The 18,039-nt window shown below is 39.3% G+C and overlaps 1 protein-coding gene across 4 annotated transcripts; it reads left to right on the top strand.

The window, feature by feature from the left end:
• Positions 1-16,233, top strand: LOC122877754 (guanine nucleotide-binding protein subunit alpha-11-like). Of its 4 annotated transcripts, none has more exons than XM_044199728.1 (8): positions 1-263; positions 642-803; positions 4,235-4,419; positions 4,840-4,994; positions 6,954-7,082; positions 8,416-8,545; positions 10,068-10,221; positions 13,397-16,233. In XM_044199728.1, the coding sequence occupies exons 2-8, from the start codon at positions 653-655 to the stop codon at positions 13,600-13,602; spliced, it is 1,110 nt and encodes a 369-aa protein (XP_044055663.1). In that variant the 5' UTR covers positions 1-263; positions 642-652; the 3' UTR covers positions 13,603-16,233. The 4 variants fall into 4 exon arrangements, with proteins under 4 accessions (XP_044055663.1, XP_044055662.1, XP_044055661.1 ...); XM_044199727.1 differs by having other exon boundaries at positions 631-803; XM_044199726.1 differs by having other exon boundaries at positions 1-282.
• Positions 16,234-18,039: the final 1,806 nt, after the last annotated feature.

The following is an 18,039-nucleotide window of genomic DNA, read 5'->3' as shown; positions in this document are numbered from 1 at the left end:
GTCGCGGTGTCAGCCGGAGCGCATTCCTGTTACAGACAGTTTTGAGCGGACTACAGAAGCTGCACATTCCTCAGTAGGCGCGGTGGACTTTCCCGAGCTGCAGGTTGTTTCGTGTGAGTTGAGCACTGTTTGGACTCCGTATCTGCGGGCTAATGACACTTCAGCGACAGTAGCTGTTAGCTGTTAGCCGCAGGTGTGGACAGGGGACAAGCTGGGAAATGGACCGCAAAACGCTTTCAGAGCCCGTACCTGCTCGTTTTCAGGTAGTGTGACAGACTGGAGGTAAGGAGCTTTATCGTTTTATGTTTGTAACTTCCAAACTCCTCTTGAACAAACTTGTATTGTCACAGTTGACTGAAACATGAATCAACCAGGTGAATATTTCAAAGATACTGAAGGCTGTAGGCTTTATACTGAAGAAGTGTGGGACACCATTTAAACAGACAGTGATTATGTTTCCAGCTACAGTGTCCATGTAAGATTTCCGGGGAACAGGTGTGTTAGAACAAATCCTGACTGTCTAATGAGTCAAGTAAGCAACTAATGGCCATCAAATGAACACTGGGCAGCTCGACAACGAGTTTATTGTCAGTCCTTATCGGCTCATTACAACTCATTATTCATTAACAGTCTCATTTCAGTGGTTTTGACAATGGCGGGCTGCTGGCAGCGGTGTCGCCGCACCTGTCTGTGCTGTCTGTCCGAGGAGGAGAAGAAATCCATCGCTGTGGACAAGGAGATCAAGAGGATCCTCAAGCAGCAGAAGAAGAAGGAGAGAAGGGAGATTAAAGTCCTCCTGCTGGGTCAGTGACTACACACACAGCTTCATCTTTTACATTAATGATGGCACGACGAGTGCCCCATAAGAGCACAGTGGTGCCAAATATATATGTTCAAGCAAATAAAATGAATTAAACTGACAGCGGATGACACTGAAGTCCGAGAAGACGCCCTAAGGAACACAATGCATGCAAATTAAAACTGCTTGGCCTGTTCGGTAGCTCGCAGATAAGTCTGAAAACTATGTAAAGCATGTGTCACCATGTGAGTATGAAAAGAATGGTCCAGATTGTTACTGGCTGTATACATGAAACAGGGACTGGAGAAACCTCCAGCCCTACTTCACATCTGGTTTGATGACTTAAAACCTGATTGACAGCGACTGCGCTTTTGCTTTGATGCTTTAATGGAGGCGGACGTGCCCGGCAGAGAATATCAATGGGTGGTAAAGTTGGATTAAAGGGACATAAGGCTGACATTACAGCTGAAAGTATTAGTTGATTAATCTCGAAAATGTACCGGCAACTAGTTTGATGACTGATTAATCGTTTAAGGCATTTTACACACACACACGCACACACACACACACACACACACACACACACACACACACACACACAGCCAAACATTACTTAGTTCCATCTTCTCACTTGTAAGGATTTGACTTTTCTTTGCCTTATGATTTCACTATTTTATAGACCAACATTAAAAGATTAATCGAAAATAAATGATAGTTGCAGCCTAACTGAAACTAACTTTAACAAATTTACAATAAACATGAACCTGCAGTTTTAAAAAAACATTTTTTTTAGTTTTAAGTAATTAAGACAGGAGGTACAGAAAGATGCATTTTTCACTGAATTGCATTGGCTGATATTATAAAAGAAATATTTGTATGTAGTCTTATTTTAGGGCATTATGGACAAAATATACTGTATATCCTAATGATTATCAGTGCAGTCTCTCAATATTGATATGGAACAAAAGTACTCAAAATCACGTAAAACGTTGGTAAAACGTTTAAGTGTTGATTATGTTTACGATTAGTTGTTTTTGTCTGACCAAAAATCATAGATATTCAATTTACAATTAAGTAAAACACAGAAAAGTAGCTAGCACATTTTGAAAGCTGAAACCAGTGAATATTTGGCTTTTTTTTTTTCTTTTTTTTTTTTTATTGATAAATGACTTTGGTTATCAAAAGTGTTGATTTATTTATTTAAGTTTTTTTCATTAGTACTGTGAACCACAACATCTTGATATGACAATTGTACAGCTGCTTTCCTGCAGTGTTTTATTGCTTTTATTGTGAAGAAAATAAAGACCACTACATCGTAAAAACTAATACACATTCTTGAAATAAAACATTCGGTGAGAAAGAGCAGAGCCACTATTACACACGTGCCTCCTATTTAATTAGTGCGTCTTTTGTTTAGCCCGTTATCAGCACACTAAACGGATAACAAGACAAAATCAGGATCTTGGGGGCTTACCACCTCTGTTAAACAATTTCCTTGGGGAAACCCTGCAATGATATGGAGAGACAGTAAACAATAATATTGAATTATTACCCAGACTTCCTTTGTGACTGTGTATAATGGCTGAAAGCAAATGTTTGTGTACGGGAACAGGACTGTCAATAAAACATATTCAGCTGTTTCTTTCAACACAGTTTGGTTGGAGGATTAAATGGTACTCTTTAAAAGCAGTGTTGAGAAATTACAGTGTTTGGCAGAATAAGAAGCTGAGAGTTTTAGTTTCCTCTTGCAGATGGCCGACTTAATGCTACACATCCAAGAAGCACCACATAGCGCTCTTGACTAAATCACGACTCGAGGGGGTGTCGCTCTGCAGCAAGTCCACCTCTCCATACATGTGTGAGGATCAAAATACAAACAGACAACTTGTTATGAAATACAGAAATAAAGATAAAATAAATGAAGCTGTAAAATGTCATTAAAATGAGGCCATCAAAGAAAAGAAATCAAGTTTTTCTTTTTATTTCTAACCCAGGCACTTCCTTTGAATTTGACTTTAATCTCTGAGGCTGAAAATGAACAGCGAAGAGAAAATGTGCATGTATCAGAGAAACATCCGGTTCAACAGCGTCACTCAGTCACCTTGTTCTTCTGTTGTGGTTTACTGGTTTAGCTTTTCGTCCCTTAAATGTACAAGTAGCTGAGAAACAATGCTGTCAATAACACAATCACAGTATTGTCTTGTTGAAATTCAGCTTATGACAACTTGGATTTTTACTGCTACTATTTCTTTTTTGGACTGAATATAGGTAAAGCTATTTCCATTCTCAGAGCCATTCACTTCAATTCGACAAAACCCCCAAATTTTGACCTATCATAGCAGGAAATGCACAGGTGGCACTAACAATGATGGCATATTATTATTATTATTATTATTATTATTATTATTAATTAATTAATTAATTACCACTTGTGATTTTCCTGTTGTGACATCTCAAAATGTCTGTCCTGAAAAAAGTAAACTGCAGCAAGCTATTTTGTATTCATATAACAGCTTAAGGTTGAATCTTTCTTCCGGCCAAGACATAAAGATAGAACTCAATGCCTTCTACATTACAATACTTTTTTTTTTTCATTAGGAGTTATTTATCTGCTACTTTAAAGCTGCATTATTGATTTGTTTGGCCACTTGGTGCAGCGGGACCGGCTGTAAACATTGGCCTTGTTGTTAAGGTGAACATGCTTATTTACTCATCCAGCAGACACAGAGCAACAATAACGTTTATTTGGAGTGGTGTTTTTGGCGACCAGGCTAAAGTCCAATATCTACTTCCTTTTAGCTCTGTTTTTGGTCTCCATCAACTCCTGAGGGAAATACCCGGCTCTTTAGCTGCTAAATGCTCTGCTTTGTTCACCAGCTAGTCACTAACGTTGTCTGCTTTTTGGTGCTGGGCAGGTAGCGTACAATGTGTTTGTCACAGCTGCTGCTGGAAACCATGTTGATGAGAGCGGTGAGACTGAACCAAAACAGTAAAGTTGTGGGCCTTAAAACCAAAACCGCGGCATGCTAAAGTGCTCGCTCCATAGAGCTGAGGGGAACTGTAGAGTCGGGTGATAATTCTCTGTGGGTTCATCACTATGAGCGAAAGTTAGTATTTCAGACCATTTAGCCCCATAAAACAGTTTTAAATCACCTTTATCTATCCGTTTTGTAAACCACTTATCCAGTCCAGGACCTTTGGACAAACACATTCACACCTAAGGGCATTTTACAGTTTGCAGTTCACCTGACCTGCATGTGTTTGGACAGCGGGAGTAAGTAAATCCAAGAAGAGACAGGTAGAACATGAATAAACAAAGGCCCAAACCAACAGACAGGTTCAAACAGAGGACCTTAATGTAGTGAGGCGACGGTGCTAACCCCTGAGCTGCCTTGTTGATCTTGTTGTTATTATTTCTCCCATTTATTGCTTCAGGTACTGGCGAGAGCGGAAAAACCACCTTCATCCGACAGATGAGGATCATCCACGGACGAGGCTTCTCAGAGGAGGAGAGGAAGTCCTTCACCAAATGCATCTTCCAGAACATCTTCACAGCCATGAAGGCCATGACAGGAGCCATGACCACACTCAAAATACCCTACTCTGCCCGAGAGAACGAGGTAGACTCACACATACACGGACCTCCACCAGCATAAACACACATGGACGCACAAAGTTACTCACCAACACACACACTGACTCACAAACAGACATCAACACAAGTGTGCAGGCATCAGGGCGAGAGCACTCACTGGAGTCATGGGATTGTGCCCACATCAAACAAGAGGCGTCAAACACACCGGTACAGAAACACACACAGGATGTTCTAGTCTAGAAATAGAAGCTGGCAGTATCACCATGAACACACGCAATCCTTGAGTAAAGTAGATGTTGGAGGACTGAACACAGAAAACCTCTAAACTCTCTCTGGTTTAATACTTACAATGATCAGATACAGAGTTTTGTTAAACGTCACAAACACTTGAGTTTCAGTACAGCGTAAAATCTCTCAATACGCTGAGTCTCTCGCTGTCTTTCAGATCTACGCCAAGTGGCTGCAGGATGTAAACACAGTGCAGATCACCCAGCTGGAGCGGGGCTACGTTGACGCAATCCGCCGCCTCTGGGCGGACTCAGGCATCCGGGTCTGTTACAGCCGTCGCTGCGAGTACCAGCTCCTGGACTCCACAGAGTAGTGAGTAGCTGTCTACACTGTACCACATCCTGAGTCAGGGCTAGGAATCAGAGGGTATGACATGATAAAACACTGTCACAGGAAGTTGCCAGCGATGATATCACAATACAGAAATCTATGATAGACAGCGTTTTGCAAGACACCTGTGAAAAACGAAGAAAACACACCTCTAAAATGGCTAATTTACTTTATCAAAAAGCAGAAATAATCTTCTACTCTATATGTATGTACTGCACACTTTAAAGTACATCATGTTTTACTTTAGAAACGTCTGAGATTAACAATTTGTAAGGGCAAAGAGTCTTAATGGTTTCAAAGGGTATATTATTATAACTATTCAGACTAGGGCTGCACCTAACGTAAATTTTCATTATGGATTAATCTGTCCATTATTTTTTCAGTTAATGGATTTCATAGATGGAACAATTCATCTATGAAATGTCAAAACATTTGAAAAAACCCAAAGCCCAAAGTAGCGTCTTCATATTGGTTGTTTTGTCTGACCAAAAGTCCAAAACACAAAGATATTTAATTTACAATTATTTAAGACAAAGAAAAGCAGCAAATTCTCACTTTCGAGAAGCTGGAATCAGCAAATATTTCACATTTGTTCTTGAAAAATTTCCAAAAAATTATCAAAACTGTTGACGATAATTTGACTATGTGCATAGCCTGATAGCACTAGGTATAAGACCTTTGAACACAAACAGCAACATGTACATGTGCCGTCATTCTAATATCAAACAGGCATAAACCAAATAATCAGAACATAAGAAAACGGCTGAACTGCCACAAAGCACAATGGTTCCAGAGGTTAAATACTATATCCGTAGTAAAGTACAACTTCAGTAGTAACGTAACAATTTGTGTACCAGCTAATGTGTCACAAGAGAATGTGTGGCGACGTATTGTTGTATTATTTGTTTTTGCCACATCTGACCTTTGTACCAAAACTTCTTTGTACCAAGTGGACTCGTGGAAAAAAATGGTTGTCTTGACAAGTTGTTTTAAGCTTCTATTACTGTAGAATTTGTTTAAATGAAAAAGTATGGAGGGCCAGAGAAAGCTGTGTGTGCTTATCAGTTCCCATTTTTTTGTGTGTTTTTATGTTCTCATTGTGTAAAAACTTTGTGATAAATCAGTTTGATTTTTCTTTTATTTCTGTGATCTCAAGAAAACATTTTTTTTCCGACATTATCATAAAATATTTGTTTTTAACCTGTACAAATTTTTACCTTTACAAATCACATTATTAATATGTTTAATTATTTTTTGCATTTGTTTCAGTACCACATACTTGCTTGTCATTGTAGCGCTCAGAATAAGTTTCATACTTTGTACTTTGCACTGAGACCACTGGAGGGGGCTAGTTCTTTACAGAGTGTACTGTATCTAGCCGTTTTTCAGCCATGTTGAAACCACCAGTTGATCAAAGAGTATTTGAGGGAAAACAGCCAACTGTCTTGTGAGACATTAATCGTCTTTTAAACTGAAACCTTTCTATCATCGTACAGAGTACCATAGAGTTACCCTCAGACTTGTGTCTGAAAAGATTCAACATAGTAGGTGTGAGCCTCGGCTCAGCCTGCCTCTGTTTTTTCTCTTTTCTATTGCTGTTCTGTTCTGTGTTTACCCAGCAGCTCAATCATCATGGCGTGTGCATGATAAGAGACAGGCAGTCAACATAAGCTAATGACAGCTTGTATCAACATGAGCCATAAAGCCGTCATCTGTACACAGGCTGATATGGACTCACTCCACTCCCTTCTTGTATTTTTAATCACTGTTTTTTTTAATCATCACTCATTCATCGTATATCTTGTGTCACTTCAGTTTGTTTTACATGGCCACGGCTGGATGGGATGTAAACAGAGGCAATATGTTTCACTAGAGGTCACAAACAGGCTTTTTAGCACCGTTGTAAAACTTTCTCTATCTTTTTCTTCTTCTCTCTCTCAGCTACATGAGTAACCTGGACCGCATCTCCGCCCTAGACTACATTCCCACAGAACAGGACGTGCTGCGAGTTCGATTCCCCACCACGGGCATCCACGACTATTCCTTTACCATCAGGAGCGTCACACTAAGGTGACCAGTCTTCACGTTACCAGCCTGTCAGAGACACAAATCTAAAAAAAAATCTATTGACTCTCACGGAGGCTTTGTCTGGTCATGCTTGTTTGGACGCAATAGGATCAAATATCTCATTGCGTCTGTTAATAGCCCCTGCTGGGAAGTGAGGTGGTGTCGCCCTCTGGGTTTATTCAGAACATGTGAACAGGTATTGTTTCTTTCCGAGACCAGAGGGGGGTTCTGACTAAAACTAGGCAGACAAAGATCAATGTTCACTTAAAAGGTACATTGTGTTCCGAAATGAAATGACACCTGCTCTTAATCCATGAGCTATAGCTCAGAATTAAAACAACCTAAACTGAGGAAAAGGATTATCTCGGTTCTTTGATGACAAAATAAAATACGGACTATTTTTTGGTAATGAGTACTTTGTCCAAATGTATATATTATGGTTTAAAAAAGGAATTCTTTGGATTTCACAATCAGTCCTGTCATGAGCATGACATGCCACCGTATTTTCTGGATTCACAATGAGCTGTGGAAAATGAGGAAAAAGTGAAAAGATTATTAGCAGCTGTGTGAGAGCCACATGTGGCTGTGAGAACAGTCCGTAAGCATCAGGACAGATGCTTACAGACTTACAAGACACCACAAATTCATAAAAGCCAGATAGAGAATGCTGCGCATACATTTTCAAACAATACTACAAAAAAGTCAAAAAATAAAGAAAACTAATTTGAATAATTTTCACAAATTTTCAGACCTTCAACAGAACAAATAAATCACTGGCAGAAACATTTACCATATAATACTGGAGAAATCAGAGTAAATACTAATCAAATAGTCCATCTTGACTTCTTTTCCAGGTTTTTGAGACAAAGTTAGCAAACCTCAACTCATCAAAATTAAACAACCATTCCAAAAAATGGCTAATTGTTTAATGTATTGGTATTGTCAAGACATTAAACAATGACTAAAAGGTTAAAGCTGTGACTTTCAGTTTTAATTTGAGGTTGTTTCCGTCCATATTGGATGAGCAATGTAGAAATGTTCACAGCTTTATTTCACATCTTAAGTACAGAACCAAAACAATAGACAATATGTCAGTCTAAATACTTGCTGCTCTGTATATAGCTTATGTATGTTAATTTGAACAGCTGGTACTGATTGGTTGCCAGTTTGAATCCTTGTTGTAGGTGATAGTGAGCATGTACTTCCCCCCCATCAGTTACTGTTAGAAGACTCTTTAGAGACAGAAAAAAACACTGAACTTAATGAGAAAACATAAAGAGTTAGTTTCCCAAACTGTTTTTTTCTTCCTGCCTTCCTCTACCCTGCTCCCTTACAGAATTGTGGATGTGGGCGGTCAGAAGTCGGAGCGTCGGAAGTGGATTCACTGTTTTGAAAATGTCACTTCCCTCATTTACCTGGCCTCCCTCAGCGAGTACGACCAGGTCCTGGAGGAGAGAGAAACCATTGTAAGAGCACTGAGTGTGTACTTGTGTTTTCACAAATGTGTCTATGTGTCCCTCACTCGGTCTACCAGTACAGAAGGTGGACAAAATAATAGAAACAACCTAATGAAAAAGGTAAGTTAAGAGAAGTTAGTAAACAAACTGCCCCTCACAAAGGCAGCCTGACAGGTGAGTTGTTAAGTTGAATTTCATTCAGGAGGTAACTATATTATTTATTTTGTAAGAGTCTAAACAGGCAGCATCTGAACTGAAGGTACATTGGTTGCAAAAACAACTAAACATTTTATAATAATACTGTCTGTCTGTCTGTCTGTCTGTCTGTCTGTCTGTCTGTCTATCTATCTATCTATCTATCTATCTATCTATCTATCTATCTATCTATCTATCTATCTATCTATCTATCTATCTATCTATCTATCTATCTATCTATCTATCTATCTATCTATCTATCTATCTATCTATCTATCTATCTAGCAGAACTAAGTAATGTACTTAAAGTATCAATAGTAAAAGTACTCATTATGCAGAATAGCCCCTTTTTTACAGTGTTTTTTATTACTTATAGTATATTAATGTAGAGCTGCAACAATTAATCAGTTAGCTGAGTGACAGAAAATTAATCAGAAACTGTTAATAAAAGTTGATAATCAATTCATCGTTTTAGTCATTTTTCAAGCAAAAACGACCAAATATTCAATATATTTCAGTTTCTCCAATGTGAGGATTTGCTGCTCTTTTCCTGTTTTATATAATTGTAAACTGAACAGTTTAAGTTTTGGACTGTTGCTTTGAGATGGAGATTTTTCACTATTTTAACAATTAATCAATAATTAAAATAATCATAAGTTGCAACCCTAAATTATTTGATTATTAATATTACTGCTGCATTAACATATAAACAGCCTTTTAACTATGTAATTGGTGGAGCTAATTGCTTCATAAATGGTTCGGTAATTTCATCTTTATTAACCAGTAACTGTAGCTATTAGGTCAATATAGTGGAGTAAGAAGTAAAATATTTACCTCTGAAATTTAGTGGAGTGGTACAAATATAAAGTATCTTCAAATATAAATACTTCAGTAAAGTACAAGTACCATCCATCCATCCATTTTCTTGTGACTCTCATCATGTCAGTGTTCTTCAGTCATTTCATCCGTCCACCAGCAGGTTTCACTCTTTCACAGGAAAACCTCTCCCCTCTCTCTCTCCTCAGCCTCTCCAGCCCTCTGTCGCCGTCTGTCCGTTCCTCCCTCCCATCCTGTCACTAAGCCGTTTATCTCTCCCAGCCACTTTTCAGTCTGCCAACACATTCATTAACCTCCACAGTGACCCGTGTGCTCCAGACCCCCCATAAACTCCCCCCTCCTCTCTTTAAAGGGCTGCTTCCTCTCTGCTTCATCCTCAGCCATTCATATCCATCTTGCCATCCCTGAGAACTTCTGTCTCCCCCTCCACACACACCACCACCTTATATTGAGTTGAAGTGCTGCAGCCTCCAGTATATCAGACTGTCTTTTTCCTCAGAACCGCATGCATGAGAGTCTGGCTCTGTTCTACACCACCATCCACTCTACTTGGTTCCACAACACCTCCATCATCCTCTTCCTCAACAAGACTGACATCCTGACTGACAAAGTCCAGACCTCTGACCTGCAGAAATACTTCCCCAGCTTCACAGGTAAGCTGTGGATGCATGTGTGTATTTGTTTTAATTTATAGTGAGGTTATATTAAACTACAAGCAAATGTTGGATTAACTAGATAATCGGTGAAATAGTTAGTTGATTAAACAAATAGTTGATAAAAAACATTAATGGACCAGAGATCTGATAATCGATTTAGTTAAGTCGTTCGTCAAGCTAAACATTCCAGCTTCTCAAATGTGGAGATCTGCAATTTGGTGGGTCGGTCCACCCCTTTCCAGACTTAAATATCTCAACAACTGCCTTGAAGTTTTGTACAGACATTCATACGTTCATGGCCCCCAGTGGATGAATCCTATTAATCTTAGTGATCCTCTGACTTTTCCTCTAGTGCCACCATGAGGCTGACATTTTGTTTTTTTAGTGAAATATCTCAGCTATTGGATGGATTGCTATGAAATTTAGTACAGACTTTGGTGATCACTTAACTTTTCTAGCTCCAAAAGCAGGTAAAATTTTCACTTTGTAAAACTAATGATATTCCACCAGTCTCTCTGTACTTTGTGTTTAGTGCTAATGAGCAAATGTTAACATGCTAAACTAAGATGATGAACATGGTAAACTTTATACCTGCTAAACATTAAAATGTTAGCATGTCATTGCGAGCATGTTGCCATGCTAACATTTAGCCTAAAGCACAGCTGTGCCACATTACTGCCTCACAGAGCCTCTAGCGACACTTAAGATTAATCAATGAGGAAAAGACTTATTAGTTTCCGCACTTTACTAGAGGAACTACAAACTTGCACTAAAACTGATCAAACAAGTGTGTGCACAAGTTTGTGTTTAGGCATGTGTGTGTGTGTGTGTGTGTGTGTGTGTATGGAAGTTTTTATGAGTGTTGGTTGTAGTTTTGTGACTGGGAACAATCATGGTGGGAACACTGACACAATAAACCAGATTTGAAATGTCTAACCCAAATCCACAACACTTTGCAACTTTGAAGCTCAAAGTTGGTGATCAGACATTCAAACAAGAAATTCCAACAGTATTCGAGGGAAAGCCTGGGGACGGAGCCTAGTCAGCAGCAGATTTCAAAACCATGAACAATCACAATTGCGGCTAGTTGTCAGCAGGTGTGTATTCTCATCACACTGTGGACAGAATCATGTCCAAGACCAAAAAGGGCTATGATGTTGTTTTTCCTACATCCAATTTAGTTTGGGCTTGCAGCTATCTCATTGCGTCCTACTGCACCCTGTGGAAATAATGTATCATTTAAAAAAAATGATTTGTAAAATGATTGTGAGTGTCTTCATGACTCTGAACTGGAAAGGTTCTCCCTCCATCACTGTCCTGGGGTCAGCAAAGCCAGCAATCATTCTAGGTTTTTTAGCAAGCTTTTTTCTTTCTTTCTTTCTTTCTTTGTCGTCTCCCCCCCCCCCAAACACACACACACACACACACAGTTGCAAATGAGTCACTTCCAGGTACTTGGTGTGCTTAATGATGTGGCTGCAGCCTGTACTCTGCTGGTGGGAAAAGCTGTAGAGCGTTGCCCTAACAGTCCCCACCACCACCACCACCCTCTCCCCCCTGTTACCAATGGCAACCACAGACAGATACTGTGCTTCCCACAAGCCCTGCACCCCCCTGCACCCCCGGGTGTACTTGTGTGTGCATGAGATGGGAATTAGTGACTGCAAGCGATTATTTGTGTGTGTGTGTCTCTGCATTGCGCCCACTGTGTTTTACCATCAGCAGGGTAAAATAATGACTCACACAGGGTCAAGCTCCTTGATGTCAATTTAACCTTAACGACAACTCTGAGCAGTTCCCACCACAGGCTGCTATTTGCTGCCGTGTTCTTGTGTGGAGACTGTGTGGCCCTTTTTTTTTTACAGCTGCTCTAACCACATTTGAGGGCTACTGTTGTTAAATAGCCCTGCAGTCCTATACCATGTTGACACAGTGAGACACTTGGTGAATTGGACTAGCGCTGAAATTATCTATGAAATAGTCTTTTGGCACAAAACTTATTGAGACAGGTTTTCAAATGTAGTTTTTTCTGTTTAATTTAGGGCTGCAATTAACGGTTATTTTCATTCAATTAATCTGTCTATTTTCTAGATTAATCGATTTGTCTATAAAATGCAGCTACATTTCCAACAGCCCAGGGTAATCTATTTCAAGAGCTTGTTTTATTCGACCACTGTGTTCTGCCCTGGGAACCTTTGATGGGCATTTTGCTCAATTTTTTTACATTACATAGATTAAACTATTAATTGAGAGAATGATGGACTTAATCAATAATGGAAATAATTATTAGTCGCAGCTCTAATAAATTGGACCCCTAATTATGGCTCCTGTTGCCTTTTGTGTAATGGTGTTGTGATGCTCCAAATAAAATGTATGAGAACAGGCTGTAATCATATTTTCATTCATTTTGCACTTGTGAGCTGTAACTGCTGTTTATCCAGCAAAGTTACATCAGCTGGGAAATTATGACGCAGAATTTTTTCTCAGGTGACAAGATTGAAGACTGTTCCCTTATTCCAGCCTCACTTGTGATTTTGGTTGATAACACTGTTGCATTATAACAAAACATTGACAATAATGCAGGATTACTGAATTAAGAGATGCACAAATATCTGTAATTGACTGGAATTTGCTCTAATTGTGCTTTCATTCTTCAGAAGGTATTTCCTTATTGAAAATATGGTGGATAATCTAACCCAAACTAATCTAGTCTACAGTATATGCCTGGTCAAATAAAAATTTCCGGATATCTTGCCTTCTATATCTTCATTCTCTTTCTCAATCAGCCCCTTTAATCAGCCCGAACCAGGACTGCAACTAATAATTATTTTCATTATTAATTAATTTACAGATTATTCTCTCGATTCATTGAAAATTGTGAAAAATACCTGTTACAATTTCCTGAAGCACAAGTTGACGTCTTCAAATAGCTTGACTATTAACAGTCCGAAAAACCCCAAGCTATTGATTTACTATAACATAAGACAAATAAAGGCTGGAACTAGGGATCATCTGGTATTTTTGCTTGAAAAATGACTTAATAAAATTATCAAAATAGTTTGATTAATTTTCTGTGGATGGAGTAACCGACTGATCGACAAATTGGTTCAGCTCTAGTCCCGACCCCAGTTCATCTCTTGCCTCCCTCATCTCCGTCTCAACTCTGTGACAGGTAAGAGGCGAGACCCCGACGATGCCAAGAACTTCATCCGCAAGTTGTATGAGCAGCAGGCCATCAACCGCGACAAGAGGGAGGAGCGGAAGACTCTCTACCCACACTTCACCTGTGCCACAGACACCAACAACATCCGCTGGGTCTTCAACGACGTCAAGGACACGGTGCTGCTCAAGTCTCTCAGGGACTATGGGGTCATCTGAACTGTTAGTCAGTGGTGAAAAACACAAGGAAAGGTTCTCGTCTCTGTCTGGACCATTTGCTTGTGTGAGTGAAGGACCTGATGATGATGATGTTGCTTCTTTTTCCACGTAAAAACAATGCAGGATTCTTTCTAAAGCCTGGACAATCCGACCATCGCCCATCCTTCATGCTTCTGTCCACCCTTCCTCCTCTTCACCCTCATCAGGGGTTAATGAATAAGCAGGTGGCGAAAGAAGGGATAAGTTAGTACTCTTCTCTCACCTTCACCACCATCACTATCCCACTCTCTCCTCCTCTTCCTCTCAAGTAGAAAACATGATGATGTTTAGGGAGATTGGGAGACACGACAAGACTGAGTGACTTCTGATCAGGGATTTCATTTGTTTTTTTGTTTTTGTTTTTAAGGTGAAGAAGTGTTTGGGTCATGCAGTGACTGCACTGATCCATAATTGAAGCAGGAGTAGAGATGCTATGAAGTGCTATGCTGCCATTAACAGAGTAATGACTTTTACAAGTGGACATGAGGTCATGTTTGGGTACACCACCCTGCCACACACATTTTAAATGCTTTATTTGAATTCACCAGGTACATTCAGGTATAGTAGATACTCGTACACAGTTTCCATTATTTATCATAAATGGCAATATATGAGTTAAAATCTACTGCACCTTTTATTATTAAGCATCTAGAATCAGGGGATTTTCTCTCTGTGATTAATGCCACTACAGGGTTATTTGATTGTTTCACAAACACTGCGCTCAGACTGCCCAAATCCTTGTTGATTACAGTTATCTCACACTGGCAATATTTCTTATGTATTATCTCATTCAACACATCTGTTTGGCACGATCTCTATCAGTTAACATGTGCAGAAAGATTGTGTAACTGCCTCCTTTGGAGTCATTCTTACGGTGCCATAACAGTGTGTGATACCATCCTTACGTTCACCTCCAGTCTGTTGCTCTTTCTGTGTTAAATGGTTTATTATTATATTTATTATGCGCAACCCCCTGTGTTACATAAACAGATGTACAGATAAAATACAGGCTGTGTTCAAAACAGGAGAGTGAATCTGTATTGGATATTGCTTCACAGGCAGTACAAGCAGGCAGTCACAACAAAGACACAAAGAATGAATGTGATGTGGATGAAAGAAAAGTTCATATAGTTTAAAAATGTAGAAACCAAATGCTTCAACAAATTGATATTTCTAGCTTCTGTTCAAGAGCTTTGCATAGGTTAAAGCACAATTTCTTCCATTTTTAAAATAAATTTTCACCTGTAACTAATGAATTTGCATTTCTTAGTCAAACACCAATTAAACTGTACAGTAAAGCAGCTGAGCACTGGGTGACGAGGCAGGTATGATGTTTTTTGCAGGTTGGGGATCAGCAAATCCATCAGTTTTGCGCTTATGCAAGACAATGAATCCTGACCCGCTCCACTGCTGCTTTTATGTTTAACCATAGGTTTTAAGAAAACTGATGGATGCACAGTAAAAGGCAAAGTCCTGACCATCAGATCCACTGACAGTCTCCAATATGTTCATTATTGATGTCTTACTGGTAGGAGCGGAAAGATAAGCACATGAAAGATATTTGGATGGTTTAGGTCCAAAAAACTTAAAAGGTTATGATGTCAATGTTTTGTCTAGAGCTTGTTTCGCTGCCCCCCAAGTGCCCAAAAATTTGTTCAAGCTGCTTAAATGTCTATTTTTGGTCTCAGAAATGTGCTGTTTTGTACTTTTCAACATTCAGTTTCTCTACAGCAATAAAGCAGTTTTCTAACAGTACTAATAAGTTTTCAGATAGTTCATTTTAAAAGTCATTCATTGAACCTCTGAGCTGAGTCATGGACACGTGGTTAAGGAGATTCTCTAACACTATCTTCAACCATCTTCGTTTAATTTTCCGGTCAGCTCAACACAATTAATACACTTCATTAAAATCAATATAGTAAATTTGAGCACAAATCACAGTTGGGGGCTGACAAGTTGTAAAAGGTCATGAGTGAAGGAACTGAGACTTGTCTGTCCTCGATGGTGAAAAACAATCCAACAGGCGATTTGCTTGGTAAAGAGTAAAGAATATTAATATGAGGTGGCAGTGTGAATTCTCTGTCCATCCTATTTATATCAGTGTGTGGAGAGGGGTATTTTATAATATTGATTAGAAGCATAAGTTCTACCCCCGTGTGCGTCATTGAGTGCTGAGTGTGTGTTGAGTGGAAAATGAAATTCATTAAATGAACTAACCTTGATGGAAAGCTAACATTAGCTCACAATGTGTCTGTTATGTGGTTTTGGCTGCTGTTTTGTGTTAACACTAGTGTTTTGATTGCTACACTGAATCTCTTTGATGCCTTCAAACACAAATGTATAGTTTTACTGTACATTTACATGTTTACATGACTACTATACCTTTGCTTGATTTTTTAACTTGTATTTTTTAATATTGTTTACCAACAGCACATAAACTTTGACTAGAGAGTGTTTGCTAGTGAACTACTTTTTGTGTATTGGGGACCTCCTCTCATACGGTGACAGTGAGTTATTTTGTGTTGCCTCGGGTGGAGGAAGTGGGCAAATATTTTTTTTCAAGTTAATATTAAAAACAAACTTTTGAACACACACACACCCTCTGCTTGTTTGTCTTCCCTGGCAGATATGGCCAGAGAGAGTCTTCTTGTCTGTCTGTGTGATGTGTTTTCTCTTCACCGCACTGTGAGGTCTCTGTCACCAAGACAAATATGGTCTCACAGGCTGCAATCACATGCTCAGTGTGACTCACAGTCTGCAGATAAAACACTACAGGATTTGCACAGGATTGACACATGGGATTTTTTCACACCGCACTCATTTCCATAAACCATCGTGTGTGTTCCTGATGTGCAGACTGCGAGAATTCCTCTGTAAAAACAGCTGTCATGTCTATTAAGGAGAAAACTGCCACCAGTCTGAAAATGTAGATTTGACAGTTGAGTCAGATGACAATTGTCTTATTCCTCCATCCTACTAGTAGAAGCAAAGTAGTTCCTCATAAGTGAGTGACAAATCGCTTCTCCAAACAAAATTCAGTCACAGGGCAGAAATCCAAGTCACTGTGACGATCCACTGACAACAAAAGTACGTTCTGTACACGCCACATGATGCACGTCTACATAACAGATACTATACAGATAGACAGATTGTGAAGCATGTCCCTGAGTAATTTCACTGTAATGCACACAAATGAACACGCACACGTATACACTGTGGCTGGTAGTGGCTGTCAGAGCACCGCACGGCAGGAGTGTGAGAGTGTGATCCTGTGGCACTGGTGAATGTCAGTCTCATCCAGACGACATGACATTCTCAAGTGTGTGTGTGTGTGTTTGAGTGTGTGTGACAGGGAGAGAGATGAGTTATACCTACCTTGGTATAACCATTACAGCATCAAGGAGTTTCAACATGGCAGTGAATGCACTAAAAGAAAAAGCTCGAAGAGCTCTAAATGCAATTAAGAGAATATTTTGTAATTTCCAAATAATTCCAATTAAAATATGGCTTAAAATATTTGATAGTGAAGTATGGCGTCCACTCAGTCATCATAGCTATACCCGTCGGGACAAACATCCAACAGAATCATTACATGCAGAATTCTACAGATACATTTTACATGTACATAGAAAAAAAACAACAAATGCATGTAGAGCAGAATTAGGCCAGATACCCACTGATAATTAACATTCAAAAGAGAGTGCTCACATTTTTTAATCACCTTAAATCCAGCCACATAGACCCCCTCCATTCCAAAGCCCTCCAAACCCAAGAGCTGAGCCCAGAAAAGAGTCCCCTAGGTCAGTTGGTGCTGAGACTAACTGCCCCCTCTCAGACACACTCTGAGCACTGCTTTCCCAACACCAATCAGAGTAAACCAAATTATAAAGCAATGTAAAGAAACCTATTTGGAACATTGGAAAGAAGAAACGAAAAGCCAAAGTAGATCACAATGTTATCTGGCCCTAATAAGAGATTATAAATTGGCAGAATATTTCTCTACTGCCAGAGATAGAAAGCACAGACAGATCCTAACCAAGTACAGGCTCAGTGACCACAAACTGGCAATCGAAAAAGGAAGACACAAAAAAATCATGGCAACCAAAAGAAAACAGAACATGTGGTCACTGTTCGACAGGTGAGGTTGAGAAGCAGATGCACTTCTTCCTACAATGTAAAACATTCAATAAAATAAGGAACATTTACTTTAACAAGTTCAGCTCTGTAATCTTTGATCTTAATGACTGCTCAAAATTAGAGACATGGCATATCTTGCTGCTCAATATGTATCAACATGCCACAACCTGAGGGACAGAGAGTGACCTAGACACACACAAATACATGCATAGGATATACTGTATATATAATTAATATATATCAATCATAATGTGTTAATGT

Source organism: Siniperca chuatsi, linkage group LG6 (genome assembly GCF_020085105.1).
Source record: "Siniperca chuatsi isolate FFG_IHB_CAS linkage group LG6, ASM2008510v1, whole genome shotgun sequence".
Lineage (NCBI taxonomy): Eukaryota > Metazoa > Chordata > Actinopteri > Centrarchiformes > Sinipercidae > Siniperca > Siniperca chuatsi.
Note: the sequence above shows the minus strand (reverse complement) of the source record. Positions and strands in the feature narration are given on the sequence as shown.

Coding starts and splice junctions, on each gene's coding strand:
- LOC122877754 (XM_044199728.1), top strand. CDS start 653: ATGGCGGGCTGCTGGCAGCGGTGTCGCCGCACCTGTCTGTGCTGTCTG. Junction 804..4,234: donor GATTAAAGTCCTCCTGCTGG/GTCAGTGACTAC, acceptor TTATTGCTTCAG/GTACTGGCGAGAGCGGAAAA. Junction 10,222..13,396: donor ATACTTCCCCAGCTTCACAG/GTAAGCTGTGGA, acceptor ACTCTGTGACAG/GTAAGAGGCGAGACCCCGAC.